The sequence below is a fragment of the Macrobrachium nipponense genome, chromosome 28, assembly GCF_015104395.2.
Source record: "Macrobrachium nipponense isolate FS-2020 chromosome 28, ASM1510439v2, whole genome shotgun sequence".
Taxonomy (NCBI): Eukaryota; Metazoa; Arthropoda; class Malacostraca; order Decapoda; family Palaemonidae; genus Macrobrachium; species Macrobrachium nipponense.
The window spans coordinates 21,710,439-21,731,194 of record NC_087217.1 but is presented as its reverse complement, the minus strand read 5'-3'; the positions used below and the strand labels follow the sequence as shown (position 1 = coordinate 21,731,194).

Sequence of the window (20,756 nt, the reverse complement as noted above, 5' to 3'; positions counted from 1 at the left end):
ACAAGCATCCTTATTTATCTGGTTCAACTGTCAGAAAATACAAATAAGAGAAAATGTCCTATGTTTTCTCTTCATTTAACTGTGAAATTCATTGGGTGGCTGTATAGTATTCATTTTCCCAAATGTTTTTCTGTTAAGAATTATGGTCATAAACAAAATTAAAAAATGATTTAGTGCCTAGTGTGAAAAACAGTTCAAAAAGTAGAAGGTTCTAAGATTAAAGAGATTTTTATGTACACTAGGCTTACATAAAAAACTTGCTAGATTTTTCAATAATTCTTTAACTTTCTCCTGGGTACTTATATTAAAATGAAGTAGTTAAATAAAAGTTTTGGAATTATGGAGCCTTTCATAAGGTTAGTGTGAGTCAATTACCTCCAAAATCATCTTGGTTCCCTGTTGCTATCCAGATCAAGAACCCTGTGTCAGAAGTACGTAGAGTGACATTCATATTGCCTAACACTGAAAGGTTTAATGGTGATTTAAAGAAGTATTGCATGACAGAAGTCATTTTGCATGAGTTGTCTGTAGGGATGATTACAGTACAAGTTTTGTATGACCCCAATCAGTTTTGGATGGTTAGGGAACTATGCTTATCTATAATGTGGGCTGTACCAAGTGTAATAATCTGTGTTGTTGTATGTTTATGAGTTGTGTTGTGGTTTGCATTATTGTGATTTTGGCTGTGGCATTCTTAAGATTTCTTGCCAGTTTTTACATTTTAAATCTCGGGTATGGTGACTGATGTTTTTGCCAGTCAGTATGTAAACTGTTTTGAATTTGAATTTCATTGGTGCTTTATTTCCTTAGCATGGCAAAAAAAATCATGAAACAAATTATTCAAGAAAACTAGTGTTTTCATACATAGCCCAACATTGTGGTCTTCAAATGTCCAAGACTACACTTTGTGCCTAACAGACAGGAGATGAGTAGTAGTTCATTATAAACATTACATGGAGCATCAGTACCTAGCAGTCACTTGCTTAACTTTTTTGTAATACATATTTGAGGATGAGAGATAATTCCTTAAACGACATAAAATGCAAATGTGTAAAAGTCTATTTACATTAGCACTTGATGATAGTGAGGTTGTAGACTTAGAACACCATCCACTGAAGAATAACTGCTTGCTAAAGGGTAGAAATCAAACTTACCACATAATGTAAAAAGAAATAAGTAGAAGATAATAAATACATTAATAAATTAAAACAAAAGTCTTAGAAATTCTGCATCAGTATTAATTATGATGGAGACAAAAAATTGAAGTGGGTGGATGGTAAGTGTTTGAGGCTTCAGGTGGTGAATATGCCGAGTTAATTACTAATCTTCTGAAAGCTGTAAAAAAGTGTGCACTGTCTAGGGACACTCAAAAACTGACAAATTTTGGCACATGAGTGACGGGGTAGGAATGAAACTAATATTTAGATACACATGAATTAATTCTAAACTTCATACTGATATGATAATACGTATTTGGTTTTTTACGTACTTCACCAGATGGGTGGTGTTCGGGGCACAGTTGGATCAAGTAGTGTTCAGACTATCCAGGTGTCAACAGCTGGTGGTGTACAGACTATCAAAGTTGCTCTTCCTCCTGGTGGTCCAACTATAGCAAAAGTTACCCCACAAGCACTTGGCAAAGTCCCAACATCTTCCATTACTAAGGTTAGTCTTGCTGAATTCTTTTTTTTAAATTTAGATTTAATGAACCGATGACAAATCAGTTTTAGAAGTCATAATTCATTGGTTATCAGCAGGCAGAAGTATCTTTATATCTTACAGAATATTTTTAAACAATTTTTTGTGATATACACTACTTTACATTTGATTTACATTGTGACCATCTGATTCGTTTTGATTTGCATTCTAAACATTGAGTGCCATATCCTTATGTGTAATAGCTGTTGATCCCCCAGCACATGTTGTAGAATAGTTACACATACATAAAGAACTGAGTTGTTCAGTCATTGGTTGGTCAGATTAATGTTTGGATATAGGGTATCATGTATCCAAAATTGAAGAAAATAAAATCAGTTTTACTCTTCAGTAATAGTTCCCAAAGGTTTAGGTGACAAACATAAGTAACATGCTTCAATAATTCTATTACCATTTGTAACCAGAGTGTTAGAAAATGTAGACTGAACTAATTGATTTTACTGAAGGTTGCTGGCCAAACCATAAGTCGAACTCCAACACCAACTTTGGCAAAGGCTGCTAGTGCAGGAATCAAGGGTGTGAGTCTTCAGCAGTCAGTTCTTCAGTCTGCAGTAACTGGGACCACAATAAGCCAGGATGCTTTACTGGCTTCGCAACATATCACAAACCTCACATCAGGTAAATGTCGTAAATATTCAAAATTGCTAGTTTATCTCCAGCTTTTCAAAGTAAATGTTTTTATATGTAAGTAAATGCTTTGTGTGGTGTTAAAGATGTATTTTCTAATAATAAAATGCAGTACTAAAGGATAATTATGTAGCCCCCCAAAACAACTTCAGCCTTTTTTATATATTTATTTGTGGTGGTCATGTGCAAGACAAAACATACAGGGAAAGCTACTTGTATGTAGTTGGTTTCTGTGGTACATAAATTGGGTCACTTAACTGCTACCCACAAAGTGATGATAAATAGATATATTTTCAGGCAACTTGACTGCTGGTAAATCTCGTTCACCTGTTGTGACATTGACAACCAGAGAAGCTGCCAAACTTCCCACGCCATCTGTTGCTCAGGCTAGACCTAGCGCATCTGCTTCAACTACACCTGCTGGCCAGCAACTTGCCACACAAACCTCTCTTGCCTCTCAGGTAATAGTGTGATCTTTTTTTCTGTAAAAAAAATATCAAGCAAATATGCATTTACACAATTTAGTCTCAAAATTTGAAAGCTTTAATTCCTGTAAAATTGATTTTTTGTATGTTTAGGAACTAAATTTCTGCTCTCTGCCTTCACACAAGCAGTGCAATATGATTATCAGCTAACCATGCTGAGAATCTGGATATTCCTTGTTAATTCAGTTTTATGTCATTTTCAGGTGTGCACTACAGCTAGTGGTACCATAGGGAATAAATTAGCAAGTGCACCAACTGTTGTAAATATGGGTGGGTCAACCGTTCATAAGACTAATCTTTTCTCCCTTAGTGGGATAAAATTACTGCAAGCAACTCCACAGCAAGTAGCTGCAAGCAAAGGTTTGTATTAGGATAGTTTTCTTACAGTCATGAGTCTTGACACCATTTAGCACCCATAATTAATTTTGCTGTCATTCATTTTTACTTTATAACATCAGATTTTTAAGCCAGTCCTGCAATAGTTTGGAGTATTGATCATTATGGATAACTTTTTTTTTTTTTTTTTTTTTAATGGTCTTATGTTGCTGGATTGATGGAGATATTGCCAAAGGAGCTCTTATATTTTATACATTGTTGCACGGTTTGGTATTTTTTCTGTGGAAGTGTTTGGGCTTTTTTCAAGTAATTTACTATATTTTATTTTTTTTTTTACATTTTTATACTTTCCTTTTTGTTTTACTAGGTAAAACTGCTGGTTCAGCTTCTCCAGGTGTCATGAATTCTGTTACTAAACTGCAAACTCTGATGGTTGATGGAAAAGTCTTAATGCAAGGAGGAAAGGTATATTATAGTTCTGTTTTTATTTGAAATAACTGTTATGTTCATGTATGATCAATATTTGTGTAATTTTTTGTATATATATTTGTGATAATGTGTTTGATAAATTGTTATAGAAATCAGAATTTCAGTATGGTTATTTAATTGCTTTCAGGTGGTTAGTGTAGAGTCTCTGTTAAGTCAAGCAGATAAAACAACACAGATTCAAGGTAGAGTTCAATTTTACTTTTTCCCTGTTGGACATTTCCTTGTCATAGCTTTTAGGTATTACTGCACTATTGCTGCATATTCTTTGTGTTTTGTGGAAGTAAAATTTAGTCTTTTATGTCTACATATAGTTTGTGCTTATATGTCATGAAGTGCAAAGGAAAAAGCACTTTACATTGCTGTATTTATCTGTGACAGATGAATGACCTGAGGAAATAATCCTCTGTATACAAGGTATATTTTCCATGTTTCATGGCTTTCAGAAGGTTGTGCCATATTTCAGTAAAACTATTGATACAATGTAAAATTTCCATTTATTTATAATAAATATAAGAAGAGTTGTGTTAGTCAGTTGTTTTATATGATGAATTTTACATAGGTGGAGTTGTGACTACTATAGCTGGAAACAAGTTAGCGGGTGGTAATGTCATTCAGGTAGCTGGTGGTGCAGGTGGTGTTCAGCGACTGACGCTAGTTTCTCCTCAGGGGTCCCATGTACCTTTAACAGCTGCAAATCAAAGGTTAATCCTTGCTACTGGATCACAGGTATGTTTTCACACTGCTTTATATGTAACAAGTTTAATTTTGATGATGAGTCAAATGTTTTTCCTTAATCATTATGGTTATCTCTCACTTATTTGCTATGAGAGATCCAGTGAGGTAATAGAAATAATGAAAATGTTGTAAGGGGAATGTCCCTACCCTAACTGTAACCAAACCATACATTTGCAAGCCCTATGTGAACACATACCCAGTAAAGCCTATAGAATCTACAGCAGCAGTCAACAGTTTACTACTTTAATTTGAATAAAGGCTAGTAAACACACATTTAGAAGGCACCCTTAGCAAGCAAAATACTTAGTATGAGACCTTACCCACGGTAGCCTATCCATGTGTAGGCCTGTCCACATATCAAAGAGCATTCAGTGCTGAATAGTACGTAGTAGACCAGTATTAAATGCTGAAGAGTACATATGCTAAAATTAAAATCTTTAAGCACAGATTATAAACACAAAACTCCTATGCTGCCATAATGTATCATAATATCCTCGTCTTGTTATGTTCTGGTATACGTTGGAGAACTCATTATTTTTTTAATGTAACCACACTGTAGGTCATAAAACTTGTAACTGAAAAATGAAGTAGAAATGCAAGTCCCGTATTGATATAAATTAGAACTGTTGCAAGAAAAATGGTAAAAAGTTGAAACAATGTCAATTACATGAACATTATGATATGACACTATACACAAACAAGTTGTGTTGTAGCATAGCTTATACTAGAGCATTGCCTATGAATTCACACGTTGTGTTGTTGTAGCATAGCTTGTGCTAGAGCATTGCTTATGAATTCACACGTTGTGTAAGAAGGCTGCAAAATCGGTAAAAAAAAGAATAGAGCTTTAACTTAACTGAAAATATATAGGTCTAGAGTCTAAGTGTAATTGAAGATCACACTTGTAGCACTGTTTGGTAAAGAGTGAAGGTTGTATAAAGTAACCATGAAGAGAAATTGAAAGCTTTTAGCTATTTTCCCACATGTATAAGAGGCCTGGCACTAGAACAATGGCACCAGACATTATACTGGCTTGTGTCCAAAGCTGAAGATAGTGCTATTAAATGGTTTTATGGCAATGAAATTTGATGCTTTAGGGGTAGCAGCTATGAAGAAATTTTCCAGCCTTCTCAGACTGAAGGAATATTGCTTTTGAAACTTATTGTTGGTGGTGGTCCATGTGATTTTGAGATCCAATAAAGTCTATACTAATTCAATCCTTGTCATAATTAGGAGGGTCAGTAAAGTCAGTGAGAGCAAAAATTTTCCCATGCCTGCTAAACCTAAACCTAAGGACAGAAGTTCTCTAAGGCTGTTACCTTTGAATGTCATCTCTGTCATTTTTGGACTAGAAATTTTATTTTAATCTCCACTCTCTTTTTCATCTGATATTAAACATGTTTGAAGGTAAGAGCAAATGGCATTCCAGGCAAGAGCCCAGGTGTGGGTCGCTGACTTTAGCGATTGGCTATGATGATTTATCATGTTGTGTTCACCATGGATAAGGAAGTCTATCCCTCATCTTGCAAAAACACTGACTGTGCCAAGCATCCAGCCACTGTAGGTTTCATTCTGTTGGGACCTGAAGAGTTTGCTCAGCAAAAAGCAGATGCACATTGGTGCAGAGCTTTCAACACAGTAACTTCTTTTGAATTGTCAGCTAAAGTGTTTTTAGGAACATGTTTCATCTTGTGTTCATGAGCATTTGAGCACTGATACCCAAATGCTCATTGACCAGATCTGAGTTCTTTTCCAAAACTTACCAATAACCTTTGTCTGAAATATTCAGACCCTTGCCAAAAGCCATTGTTAGACCATGCTGCAGCCTTGAAATAGCAATGTCATGTGGACACTTGAACTAATCAGCAACCATTTTTAATTCAGTCTCTTAATAAGGAGAGGCCTAGCTACACATAGGGCACTGTAATTAAGGTAACATTGGGTTTTATGGTGGATACATTAGTACAGAGTGCCAAAGGTTCGTATTTCCCAGTTCATGTAGGAGAAAGGAGCGGAGGCCATACCAGCAATATTACTCACCTTCTCTCCAATCATAAATGATGTTTGCATCAAACCAAGCAGCATACCACCAGTAATGAATGAGCTCACCTGGCTGGGCAGAGCTTACAAGAACAAATGTTTTGCTCCCACTCCAGAATATTTGATGGCTATCACCCATGCGGTTCTCATCCTTTTGCTCAGTGTCAAGAATTTTGTGTATTTGAATGCTTCTACCTTTTACCTTTTTAAGAAAAGGGCAAAGTGCACATGCAGTCAAAACTGATGAACAAGGCTTTACCTTATCACATATTCTTGAAGGAAATGTAGGAGAAATTTTTTGATTTTATCAACTCAACATTTGTAATGAGTTAATAGATTCTAAATTTTATATTTTAGGCTAACAAAATTGATGGGACAGGCAGTAAAACCCAAGTAGTTCAAACAATTCAAACACTGCAGCCAGGAGGGCATGTTGTCCAGACGAGCCAAGGGTCAATAACTACCACAACGAGTAGCACAACTACCACTCCATCCATAAACAATAATACTACTCAAGTAGTTAGTGCCCCAATTTCATCTGCTCCTGCAACAACAACTCAGGCAAGATTCTTTTCCGTGGGTCAGCAACAAAAGACTATTGTTCAGGTAAATGTGTTTCCATTTTGTCAGTGGGAATATTTTAGAGAGTTTTTAGTTACCATATCCAAGTTATTTTCTCAGCTTTAGCTTTACGCAAATTCATGCTGTGGTGGTGCGGTGGCAAGGTTCTCTCCTACCAGTCGGGAGGACCGGGGTTAAAACCCCGCCGCTCACTGGTGGCTTGGGAATGGCACCATTGCATAAACCCAGTGGCCTGCCAATGTAGCGGTCTGAAAACTATGGTGAGTAGGAGAATAGGTACCAGCTCTCTGGCTGGTGGGTTAAACAGTGGGCCTAGTGACACACTGGCCATGTATCTAAGGCATTGGAACCTATCCCCCACTGGCTGTCGGCCAAAGAAACAGATCAGCGCCTACCCTATGAGCCTCACAGAGGATCAGGAGAACTTGAACCTTAACTTAGCTTTACTGCAGAAAAATTAAAAACTTACTCATTAGTGACTTATTTTTCAAGTTGGAAATTTTATTGAATTGGTTGTGATATTGCAATATGTCATACTTTTTTCAGCATTTTGCATGTTCATTTGAAGGGCTTTACTCTGTGTATTTAGTCAGAACTATTTCTGTTTATACTTGAAAGGGATTGGGTGTTGCTGGCAAACCTGTCTTATCCAGTGGTGGAATAAGGCTGGTCCAGCCATCCGTCAGTGGTGCTGTTGTTGCTGGAACGTCCACAGCTACAGGTAACCTAATAACCATTGGTGGGAAGCAGGTGTTGTTGACATCAAAACCTTTTGCACAGCAACAGCTACAGCAGGTTTGTATTATTATGTATGATTATGGCAGGTTTCATTTGTTACTAAAACTGTTGTTAGAATTTTTAAGAAGGTTGGCTTTGGTGTTATTTTAGATACAAAGCCTTTCCTTCGTGAAAGAAACTGTCTAGATGTAAGCTTTAGATCTGGTGTTCATAGTATTGACTGCATATTATTAGATACTACTTGGCATAAACTAAGTGTTCGTAAAATTAGATAAAATACAATGAAAATGCAAATGCAACTACCCTTTATAGTTTCCTTAGTAATTAGTTTTTTGTATTTTTGAGGGATAACCAAGATCCATTTGCAAAAATGTACAAATATGCCAAATTTTGCATCTGAAAATGACTATTCATCAGGTTATGTTAACTGGTGGGAGTCTTAAAGGAGGCTCAGCAGCAACGCAAGCGGCTGCCAGTCAAGGAGCAGTTGTGGTTGCAAGTGGGACTGGGGGTCAACAGATTGTTTTACCGGCTGCAGCTCTTCAGGGGTCACACTTGAATTTAAAAGGTGTACAAGCTTTCCAGACTTTGAAGGTTATCCCAGCTTCTCAGGTTACTCAACAGCAGAGAGGTTAGTAAAATTCTGAAAGCAATTTTTACTGCAGTTGTCTTAAGTGTGCTAAAGTAGGTATTTTCTTTCTTTTTCATTTTTGTGAAACTTTTTTACTCAATAACTATTTCTTTTACAATCTCTGATGTATTCAAATGTATGTAGTTGTTCTAGCTGAATTGCCAAGGGGGCTCTCCTTATTTCTACTCCATTCTTCTCTCCTTATAGTCTTGTAGTGACTAACCTTCAGCAATGATTTGAAATTGAAGAGGGTAGGGTTCATGTGACCTAATTTTTTTATCCTAATTTTTGATAAAAGAGAATCATGCTTTACCTTTCCTGAAATCCTTAGTTCTTTGAATGGAAACTGAATAGACTAATAGACCCTATCTGGCAGAGGTAGAAATCATTGTCATTATTTGCATCCACCAATAGACATGGAATAGTGAAAGGAACTGTGAGCTGAGCTTGCTTGCTGGAAGATTAGTTTCAGCCATAAAAACTAGAGTAAGAAAAAACCAGTGTAGTCCTAATTTTCAGAATTTATAACCTTGCTAGACATTACATACTTCACTAACACATTTTTCTTGAGTGAAAGCCAGTAGAAATAGAGAATAGAGATACATTCAAACTATGACTCTACTGATCTTGGGGGAACGTCCATCTGGTAATGTTGCCATAGCTTTTAGATCAAGAGATGAGCAAGATCTTTACTTTGCCCCTTGAAAACCAGAGATTTACTTTGCCCCTTGAAAACCAGAGACAGTGCTGACCAACATTCTTTAATTACTGAGAATGAAATTTGTTTCTTGTCTGTTGCCTCAGAAGCAAAAGAAAGTCTGGAACAAAGATTGCTTGAAGGTCAAGGATTTCAGGTTCTGGTGAAACATCTGAAAGTGGGTTTTGACAAAGATGTTCCCACTTGAGCAGGATCCTGAGAATTTGGTGATTACTATTGCCAGGGCCAATTTGTCTTCTAGGAGTTTCCTTATGAGACTAATTGGCAGAAAGCAACATAAAAACACTGTACAAACAAACAAAACAGCTGAGGACATTTGAGACTATGGGTTTGTGTTTAAAAACTTGGGTAAAAAATTAGGTGTTTTATTTGTTATGTAAGGTACCTACAATGTGTGCTGGTGTTTTAATCATTCATAATTTGAATTACAGGAAAGCCTGTGTTAGCACGTATAGTTTCGCCAGCAGCCGTCAGAGGTACTACAACTGTAACTGCCAATCAACAGGGTACACATGAACTCCCAAAATCGTAGATTTTGTGTCTGTATATAGTTTGGTTAATGTATATAGTTTGGTTAAGGGAAAGTCCTTGCAATTGCTGTACAAGATCCCTCTTTTAAATGTCCATTGCATTTCTATGTTCATTTATGAAAGGAAGAACCTGTTTGCCCAGAAATAGGGTTAACAAAGATTCGTCCTCAGAAATTTTTATATCAAATACAGTATGTAGTAATTTATTTATTTATAAGAGGCAGTGATGAGTTATTTTCATAAAAAAAAATATATTTGTAGCCCAGATAAAAGTTGATGTATCCTTGGTAAAAGTTGTGGTTGTAATTATTGAACTGTTGTTGAGTGTTGAAATACTTGAATGTAAACTGTGTCCATTGCTAAGCACAGATTCTTATTTTAAGACACACCTTGTAAATTTAGAAATTGCTAAGTACTTAATGTATGATCAACAATTTGTTTTCCTGTAATGGTATTGGATTTGATTTTTTATAATGGCTACATGAAAAATTATGAAAAGGAAAACTCATAGTTGCCTTTGAATTTTATGTGAAATTAAGCTATATATTTGTAACTGACAGTTTTGAAGTTTCCCAACTTCTTCACAAAATTAATGACGTGTGAAAGAAACCAACAAAACTGAAATTTCCTGAAAAATCATGAGTGAGGTACTTTGTACCTTGAACATTTCATGAAAGAAAATAACCTGTGATAGTCATCTAGACAAAAGTTTTTGTGAATATTAGAAAATTTAATTATTTTATACAAGCTATTGTAATTGTATACATGTTCTAATGGTCATATACTTGACAAGTAATATATGAAATATATTACTAATGTGACTTTGTTTAGGAACCCCTTTTAGCCAGACTCAATTTTGTATGAAGTTATCATTTGAAAAGCAAGGATTTTAATTTGAGCATTGTTTTCACGCTAACCTAACTTTTCTGATAAAGAAAGTAAGTAGCAAAGTAGTTACCAAGAACTGCTTCATTGCAATTGGCAATTATAGTATAATTTCAGGGTATTTTTGAAATTTATATTGTAAAGGCGTGATACCTCTTGATATAGACAAACCACCCAGGTGTGTAATTTGAATATGATCTTCATTTAAAACCTGATTAAAAAGTGGTTTCTCTGATTTTATCAACAAAACAGGAAACGATCGCTACTTCATTAGTTACCTGGTAGCAGTGCTTTTCCAGAGGGACTGCAGAGATAGTCTGTTAAGCTACCCAGTAACAGTAATAACAATAATAGTAACACAAGTCATCATCATAAAATTCTCTAGGGTAATTTTAATTTCCTGCAAAGAGAAGATGATGAAGAGACGGCAGATTCGACTCCTTTACCATACCTTCCTTGGCAGACTTTGTAGACAACGACAAAGCTGAGATGCTCCTGTGCCCTGTCAGGGCACTAAGGGAGTACTTAAAGAGAACAAGGCACCTCAGGCCGGGGTGCCAGAGGTTGTTCGTAAGTACAGGACGGAACAAGAAGGAAGTGTCCAAGAATACAATATCATTTTGGCTAAGGGAGACGATCAGAGATGCTTATACGGCAGAAGACAGAGGGTCAGATAGACGCAGAGGCAGTAGCAGAAGATGCGCTACAACACCCCTGGGACAATCTGGACGTGTACGCATTTCCTCCATTTCATCTAATCCGTCAGGTTCTGAACAGGGTAATGCGGTCTCAGAACCTCAAGATGACCCTGGTAGCCCCGTTATGGCCGAAAGCAGAGTGGTTTCCAGACCTACTGGAACTCCTAGTAGATGTGCCAAGAGAGTTACCTCCATGGAGCAACCTTCTGTGTCAGCCTCACGTGGAGAGGTACCACCAGTCGGTGAAGTCCCTATCGCTTCACGGGTGGAGACTGTCAAGTATCTCCTCCGAGAGCGAGGGTTTTTGCAGAAAGCAGCAACTCAGATGGCAGGTAATATCAGAAAATCATCTGCGACAGTATACCAAGGAAAGTGGTCAGCATACTGTGATTGGTGTCGTAGAGGGAACGTGTCTCCACTCGGTACCACTATTCAGCAGTTAGCAGACTTTCTGATATATCTCAGAACAGAAAAACATATGTCTGTATCTGCAGTGAAGGGGTACAGGGCAGCTCTAGCCTCAGTCTTACGAATGAAAGGAGTGGACATATCGTCTTCATGGGAGTTGGCCATGCTGATGAGGAGCTTTGAACAGTCATGCCCACCAAAGGAGCTAAAAGCCCCAGATTGGGATCTGACCAAGGTACTGAGTAGTCTGACAAAACCCCCCTATGAACCACTAAGGCAGTCCACGGATAGGAGCCTGACCCTGAAGACAGTCTTCTTATTGGCCCTGGCTTCAACCAAAAGGGTGGGGGAGCTACATGGCCTCTCATATCTCATAAAGCACTCGAGAGGTTGGAGATCAATGGTATGTGAGTTTGTCCCAGAATTCGTGGCCAAGACCCAAAATCCAACAATAGTAGACGGCAGATTCGACTCCTTTACCATACCTTCCTTGGCAGACTTTGTAGACAACGACAAAGCTGAGATGCTCCTGTGCCCCGTCAGGGCACTAAGGGAGTACTTAAAGAGAACAAGGCACCTCAGGCCGGGGTGCCAGAGGTTGTTCGTAAGTACAGGACGGAACAAGAAGGAAGTGTCCAAGAATACAATATCATTTTGGCTAAGGGAGACGATCAGAGATGCTTATACGGCAGAAGACAGAGGGTCAGATAGCCAGGTGGGAGCTAGAGCTCATGACATCAGGGGTGTGAGTGCTTCCCTGGCATTTAAGAAGAACATGTCTGTGGATAAAATTCTGAAAGCTGGTGTGTGGAAGCGCCAAACAACTTTCACCTCATTTTATTTGAAAGATGTTGCCCATAGATCCTTGGACACCTTTTCCTTGGGTCCAGTGGTGGCGGCCCAACAAGTGATATAGTTCATCCAGTGCCCCTGGCGGGTCAGTTTGCGTCTAGTCTAAGATGAAGGTATGAAAGTAGAATGAATGGGATGACTGGTCTTTTTTCTTTACTACTTTCTTCCTACTCCTTTAACTACGGGCAATATGAAGGAGAGTACCGTCATGTGCTGGAACGGACTAGATGCAGGTGAGATGGTCAGCCATACTGTGAAGCTATCTTAGCTGATGATATACTTTTCAGTAGCAACACACCCCTCTGGATAATAGGGAAAAGAGGGGTGAAGGTGGATCCAGTTGCAAGGGACAAGAGTAAACAGTAGAATGGTATCTACACCTAGTGGGAGAAAACCAATAGATCCGCTTATATCTTTGGTCCTAGGTTCGTTGTCCATTCTCTTAGAATTTCCCTATATATTCGGAAATGGATAAGGTGGCAAACTCCCAGTCAGTTGTAGAGACTTACCTCCCTCCAATAGTAAGTCTATCCTAATGTTAAGACCGAAGGTTTGTTTCGTGTATGAACAAATACCAAATTTGTAACTAATTTGTATTTTTCATAACTAACAAACCTGAGGTCTTAACAGTTAAAGGCCCACCTCGAACCACCCCTCTAGCAGTCTAAACTGGGTTAGAAATATAACTGATGGGTCACAGGTAGCCGTGGGCATTCTGGGTATACATGCCCCGTGACCTGGTATAGATGCCATTAGTCCCTGGATCTCACAAGTGTAATTTTAATTCTACCGGTTTCCAGCTTGGCGCTAGTAAATCCTAATGTTAAGACCTCAGGTTTGTTAGTTATGAAAAATACAAATTAGTTACAAATTTGGTATTTTACATAGCTTTTTGGATGCATATTTATTTATTCATTGGGTTGTATATGTTTGATCCTATTTTAGGTTCTGTATGGAAGATGAGCATACCTTGTTTAGGGAAGGATATGCAAGTTACAGTTACTACATTTTGTTGATAATGAACATAGTGGCAAGTACAGTAGCCAACCGTTATTGAGATCACTACACCAGAAACCCACTGTAACAGGAATAGTGGCCATTTGTGAAAAACCACACACTGATGTCGAAGTCCACGTCAGTAAGGAAATGAGTGTATAATGTAATTATTCACACTGCATTCCTATTTTATTTGTGGTCATGACATTTTTTTTTTTTTTTTTATAGTACACTATACAATACTTTTTCTTATTATTATTATTATACCACGGTGTTTAATTTTTTATTAAAAAAAATTTGTTCCATTTTTTACTTTTATGTAGTAGGAGTGCCAGGATCTTTTGATTCTGAACTGCATTTTTATGTGAACTTAGTCTGTATTCCAGGACTCATGTCTTCTTTCCTTGAAGTCTGTATTCCAGGACTCATGTCTTTCCTTGAAGTCTGTATTCCAGGACTCGTGTCTTCTTTCCTTGAAGGAGAAACCCTAGTCTTGCTATTGTGTGGAAAGTGGGTCCAGGAATAACTTTCAAGTACTTTTAACTAAAAAATTGTGGTTTTTATTTTATATTTTTACACTTCCTAGTTGTGGGAAGGCATAATCAGAGATGCACTGGAGTCCAATTCAGTTCTTATGTATATTTCTTATGGGGAAGGTGTTACTTCTCTTTCCCTTGGTTTCAGGACTTTTCTTTTTTGCCTTCTTGTTAAGGTTGGGGAATTTACACTTGGGCTTTATCATTAATGTTGTGCTTAAAAATAAAAAAAAACTAAATAACCAATTCATGGATCCTCCCTTGGTTTCTAGTCAGAACTTTGGGTAAGGAAATTACAGGCATTTGCAGCTTGCCGCCATAAGCGCTCTCAATCTTTTTCTGTTTATCAGATTAGGAAGTTTCCTCATTCCTTCAGTCTGCTAAGAAAGCTTCCTGGCACCGATCTTCAACATGCTTACATCCCAAAAAAAAGTAACTTTATCCATATTAGGAATTCTTACAGGAACCTGTAATTATATGTGTCTTGCAAGGAATTCTTACCAAGACTTGTAAGTTTTTCAATAGGTAGAAATATGCATGAATCTATGAAAATTTGGTTATATAGCACAGCGCTAGGGTTGGAGAGGCCATGCAAAGCCCAACAGGCAGATGTGATTTGAGGTTATTTCACATCTCAGGAAGTATACATGGGTCAGTAATTACAGCTACAATAATGTGGTAAAAATAAAAAGAGTTAGAAACCTATTATTTATTTTGTAAAGTTTTTAGTATGAACATGTTTACAGACATTAAATTTATAAAATCTATCATGGGGAACATTGTTAAACACAAAGGCAACAATAAACCGATTGCTTCTGCAGTACTGCTGAAACTGATGATGTCTTAATAATTAAGCGTACATACCATTCCTCAACAGTGTGCGCAAGTCGTTCTCTCTCTCTTTTTTTTTTTTTAAATAAAAATAACAGCTGCAATTCCACATTTAAAGTGGAACTGTTCCTAAATAATGCTATATCTTGGGATAAAAAATATTTCAGCGCTTGCATGTTAATACTTTACTAACATACAATCATTTCCTGTATTTCAGTACTAGCAAACACATGCAAATGTGTTTTGAATGCTGGATTGGTGTTAATACTTCTAGAATATTTTCACAATCTGTGGTACCGTTAATACAACTAAAAATGCCCACATGATAATATACTAAAACCACATCATCAAATACTTATCTTTGAATATACAAAATAAAATAATCTATTTACAAAAAAGGAACATTAGATGAAAACAACAGAAAAATCTCAATCAACATATCAAACAAAAACATATACAGAAAATTATTGGCACTCCCAGTGTCAAAAGTACAATAGCTATCTATCAATAATATAAAAGTTCTAGTAATTTATATAAGTTATAAATTATAAATTTAACTAGTTTATTAAATACAGTGCCCTCTTAGTAGCATCAACTTCATATGGCAATGCCATACTCAGTGTAGCATTAACATTCCACATTCACACTGGGCTCACCCACCCACCCAAAACTATGGACAAAAACTTTGAGAAAAGTAAAGAAAATGGTTAGTAAGTAAATGGCATTGTACATATCTCTATCAATTCTTTAAATGCCTTTAAGGAATGAGTACTGATCAATTTTGGCTTCGAACAACAGTGGGTTCCTAAAAGAGCAACCACTTGACCTTCACACTAGACTTGCATTTAGTTGCTGTGTTGAACACAGGTACCTAAACTATCACAAACCAAGCCTTAAAATCTTTCTAAAATGAATTTATATTTCTCGTCGAGCACTAATGTATTTCTTTGAAATATCTTATGCACTCAAACATCTTGAAACAGGTACATCATTACTATATAGTTCTCTAGATAAATCTTTGGTAATAAAAAAAAGCTTTTTATCAAAACCTTCATAATGGTAAAAAATATGAATTCACAAATATTTCAAAATTCCAAAAAGTACAAAATTTCAATACTGTCAAATTCGATTAAGAAATCAAGCATTTAATTCTGTCATCAGTTTTGTAAGGTAGCTAAACATATTTAAATTGATCAGTCCAAATTGAATATTAAAGCCTAGCCATCTATGTTTATCAAACCAATTAACCAGCAATTTCTATGTCAACCCACACAACTTCTCTGTATTAACAAAGCGCAATGAATTCCACACAAAAAATACCTCACAATCAAACCACAAGCTTAGGAAAAAAATGAGATCATCTACAAAATTATTACAACTGATTAATGTGCATATAAGATATTTTTGTGACAAATATTTTAGTTTATCTCCTCTCAAAGGTTGAGTTTCCTTAAGGAGGGTACAGTTCACGACTTGAAAAGTACCGTTGCGTCCAATGGAAAACTTGAGTGGAATTGTGTAAGTTCCTAAAAAAGCAAGACTGAAATTTATTGAAAAGCAATAAAATTACCAACTTGCAACTGACAAACATTGGCATCACTATTTTACCCTACCATGAAATTCAATTTACAGTTAAACCTGAATACCATGTAAAACTGCTCTCTAAAGCCACAAACCAAAAACACACCTCGGCTTTTAACCTCGAAGGTAAAACTACTTTGAGGCAACAGTTTCATTCAAATAAGTGAATTTTACAAGTCAAGGATTGAAAAAAAAAAATGTTCTATGTAAAATAGCTATAAAGCTACTATGTAAAATATGCAGTAATAAGTTGAAAAGTGTTGAGAATTTCAGTATGCATGCAGCTTCTTGTTGTCACAGCATCTTGCACTTATTTCATATGACATTACTCCAGCGAAAGCTTTATAATCATTTAAGGTACTATGTCTGCAAGAGTATATTACGAACAGTTGATAATGGCAAGCCTCAGAGAAAACTCGTCAAAGAATACTAAACAGCTTCAAATATGCACATTTGTCCAGCGTTACAGTTAAAAAATTGTTAAAAATTCTAAAAAGCTACATTTCAGTATTTGTTAAGGAATTTAGTTTTAGATTTCAAACATTCAGTAGTACTGTATTTCAAATTCAAGCGTTTTTCTAATATATATTTGAAAACTGCAAATTCTATATACTGCATTTTGTGTATGTATATTAAACAGGTTAATCCTGAACAAAATATTCTGTCACTTTCTATGAGGGCAATATCCTACAATCTGGAAAAAAAAAAAATAATGCGTATGTAATAAGTGTCACAACATTTGTAGAGGACAACCACTTCAGAACTAATCTCCACTGGGATACATTAGTTAAGCATTTTACAGTTTAAGATCACAAGGCTTTTTCATTTCTATTTAAGGTCATTTTATCATTAATGTACAATCACCCAATATACATAAAACTGTATTATACAAGAATTTCCTCACGAGGAAATGTTCCCAATTCCCATAAATTCACATTGGGAATTAAGAAAATATTACAGCTTGATTGCTATATACGTAGTTTTTTTTTGTCAAATGAAACTTACTGTATAGAAATCTTCAGCTTTTCTGTAAATTGTTAACAGAAAAAACCTAAAAACAGCTGGTGCAAGTTTTACATTCGAGTCTTGTTCCAAATGTTTTCGCAAGATGGTCACTGTATTGGATCTGCAAACAGAACTTGGCCTGGTGGTAGGAGATTTGTTCACTGCACAGATGTTATGATTCATAATGCATATTTTTTGTGCAACTGTAGTTAAAAAAAAAAAAAAAAAAAAATTAGTGAATACTTCTATGGAATGGATTTTAGTCTGAAAAGACATCCACTCAAATGAAATTAGCAGGTGATACGTTAATTCCATCATAGTATAGTAAAAAGAAATTCAAGCTGTTATTCTCCAGTATACTATTTTTATACGGCATTATTATGTTTCCTTCACTGTGTTTCCATAACAACTGCCAAATAAGAGACTGACAATATTTCACAAGAGCCACACTGATGCTGCTTATATTGCAAATACTGCAGTTAAATGTTTCATAAGTAATACCAGTAGTTACAATAGCCATTCCAAAAGAAATCTGAAGCTACTAACATTTCTTCATAAAGTTATTCCTTTTAATTCAACTATAAAGTGCTTTGGAAGCAACTGTTTACCTCAACAATGACTGTCAGCAATTATGCAACTGGAACAATTCTCGCTATTAAACGAACATCAAGCAGTCTCCATTTAAAACAAAAGCCCCACCACAGGGGGACTTTTCTAAGCTGCCACCAACACAACATACTTGCAATTATGAAGTTTTAAACCTGAGTAATAGTATTTCTTTATTAAAGTGCAACATGCAAACCTTTAATACCAAAATCTCATCCTGTATTTTTTGGGGGACTGGCAAGACTTCCTCTTCACTTCTGGCCTCACTATGAAAATTACAGAATCATAATCATCACATAAAAAGCCTCATGGCTCTATTTACCCATTAGCATAATACTTTCATGGCAGTTCGATAGCACATTCAAATGAACTATGGGCCCCAAAAATACCTGGAATGAAATCACAGTTATAGCTTGCATATCATAACTACTTTCATCAGTAAAATTGTTATAATATAAAATCTTACAGATATAATTTGGTATAGGATGTTACTGTTCAAATGTTGCAGGTATTTATGCTGGCTGCACGAAGAAGTCACAATATACCCAGCACCTCTCCCCACTAAGGTTAAACTTTGGAGTAGATGATGAACTCATCCCCCGACCGGACATTTTTTGTGTATAGCTGTTTGCTACTGATCTTCAGTTCCTCTGGTGTGTATGCCACACCAAATTCAACTCCTTTATCGTGATAAAATACTCTCATCTTATTAGCTGGTAAGCCAATCTGAAAGGTTAAAAACTGTCATTAGCAAATGCTAAGCAAATACATAACAGCAAATCGTTAAGATAATTAGGATTTTTCTTCTGTTTACAAACCTGAAGTCTTTCTATATGGAATTCCATTGGTTAAAGCTTGTCCAGTCACTGAAGCTTGATAAAAAAAGATGGTAAGTTGTGGCAAGCAAGTGAGGGGGTGGTGATCTCACCCTTCCACTTGGTAAGCAATGTCACTTCTCTGGCAACTAGGCAGAGTTGGTTAGATGCAGTTTTATGAGTTAAGACTCCAGGAAAAATGCAAATTACCTTGAAAATTTCTTTCAACAATAAGCGCTGCTCACTGAGTGGGATGATGAATCCCTGACTGACTGACTTGCTTGCTCCTAGCTAACCACTTCCAACTACCACCCCAGCTTTCAACAAAAGGTATTCCATATAAAAGGTGGTTTTTATTCTCACAGAAGTAAATTAATTTCAAAATACATACATTCCAATAAAAAGAAATACTGAAGCAACACAAAATTATATATTTTGTACTGAATTAGGAGACATATTTCAGACATTTACAACAAACCTTTATTTAAGATTTTCAAATTCCAAATCCTTACCTCTGGTTCAAGTTCCTTCTTCAGATCTAATACCCGTGAATATACACTTAACTTCTTATGAAGGACCGTGTCATTATACCTAACGGTTACATCAACCTCCTTTTCAGGCTGCAAACTTACTTCAACTAATGGGTCCAATTCACCATGTTGATGAATAAGTTCATCATACCTATAAACAGGAAGTTTCTTGAATTTTTGAAAGACAGCAAATATCCATGAAATAAAACAACAGAATAATGAATCAATATGTAATTTATGCGTAAGTTAAAAGGCCAATACAGTATATATTATTATGAAATGATTAAACCAACACTGATAAAGGGCCCTTCCTCTTGTGAATCAGTAGTAGTAGTTGTGAAAAAATAACCGTACAAAACTTGGAATGTCTCTTACTAAAATTTACATGCAAGGGTACTACGTATAATGATAAAAAAATGCACCAGCACTTACTGAACGGGTCGCATACAAACTTACCTCCTTGGTCGAACCTCATCATTCATGTAATGCCTAATAAAAGCTCGTTCTGCATTCTCCCTTTCCTCTGGTGTAATCAAAGCTCCACCATTCAACCTCTGAATCCTCCATAATCTTGCTATTGTTAACTGTCGCCTTTCCTCATCTTTGTATGACTGGAAAAAGGTAGATTTTTGTTATTCAAAATAACTAATAAATCAGCAAACAAAAATGTTTCGTCTTTATTATTTCTACAGTATATTTTCATTACCTTAGTTTAATATATTAACCTCCTCCTTCTACTACTATTACTACTACCACAACAGTACCATTGCATGAAGCCTTCATTATATATTCTTGTCCCTCTATGTACAAGAGACTGAAGAAATATACTGCATGCTCTTATATGTTCTGAGAATTAAATACGTACATGTTAAGTCTCAATCAGAGAAAACAAGTAGGTATTTAAATATTGTCAAATTGTTTAATGAAACTACAGAACTTAAATTCTTGTAGTAATGATTCATATGCTACAGATGTATAATTTCACTGAGGTGATTTGTCCTAATATTACTCCTATTGTATATTCCATCAGGAGTTTGTTGCATAAAGGTTAATGCATCGACCTCTAATATTATTGCTTCTTGAAGCACGTCTAAAAGATTTACAAATACAACAGCAACTCAGTTTACAGACTTCAACTTAAGGAAGCTGACTGACACCTGCTTGTCTAAACCTATAAGTGTAAGTTTCTTGTTACTTGGGTAAATAATCAATCATGTCCTGCTCTGCATCTTTTACTCATTCAAATGATCATTTAATGTGTGTGTGTTTGTCTGCCTAGTAAGGCGCTTACTTTACATATTAAAATGTGATCTTTTATATCTAGTGTGATCCACTACATACCATCCTGCTGAGCTAGTCCAGCACTGCAGTATTTTTGCATCACTA

At 36.1% G+C, this 20,756-nt stretch overlaps 2 protein-coding genes across 6 annotated transcripts in view; one reads left to right on the top strand and one right to left on the bottom strand.

Moving 5' to 3' along the window:
• LOC135201121 (nuclear factor related to kappa-B-binding protein-like) overlaps positions 1 to 14,913 on the top strand; it is a 50,495-nt gene extending 35,582 nt beyond the window's left edge. Inside the window, exons 12-22 of the mRNA XM_064229997.1 lie at positions 1,498 to 1,665; positions 2,163 to 2,334; positions 2,641 to 2,804; positions 3,032 to 3,188; positions 3,532 to 3,629; positions 3,781 to 3,835; positions 4,213 to 4,379; positions 6,786 to 7,034; positions 7,629 to 7,805; positions 8,166 to 8,379; positions 9,529 to 14,913. Coding sequence (XP_064086067.1) covers positions 1,498 to 1,665; positions 2,163 to 2,334; positions 2,641 to 2,804; positions 3,032 to 3,188; positions 3,532 to 3,629; positions 3,781 to 3,835; positions 4,213 to 4,379; positions 6,786 to 7,034; positions 7,629 to 7,805; positions 8,166 to 8,379; positions 9,529 to 9,629 — 1,722 coding nt within the window. The 3' untranslated portion in view covers positions 9,630 to 14,913. The remainder of the gene's footprint in view (positions 1 to 1,497; positions 1,666 to 2,162; positions 2,335 to 2,640; positions 2,805 to 3,031; positions 3,189 to 3,531; positions 3,630 to 3,780; positions 3,836 to 4,212; positions 4,380 to 6,785; positions 7,035 to 7,628; positions 7,806 to 8,165; positions 8,380 to 9,528) is intronic.
• Positions 14,697 to 20,756, bottom strand: part of LOC135201559 (tubulin-specific chaperone cofactor E-like protein) — a 71,096-nt gene continuing 65,036 nt past the window's right edge. For 4 of the 5 annotated variants that reach the window (XM_064230567.1, XM_064230566.1, XM_064230564.1 and 1 more), the window contains exons 6-8: positions 19,827 to 19,981; positions 19,353 to 19,521; positions 14,697 to 18,751 (exon numbers count right to left, since the gene is read on the bottom strand). In XM_064230567.1, coding sequence (XP_064086637.1) covers positions 18,593 to 18,751; positions 19,353 to 19,521; positions 19,827 to 19,981 — 483 coding nt within the window. In that variant the 3' untranslated portion in view covers positions 14,697 to 18,592. The remainder of the gene's footprint in view (positions 18,752 to 19,352; positions 19,522 to 19,826; positions 19,982 to 20,756) is intronic. The other variant, XR_010311550.1, reaches the window with a different exon arrangement.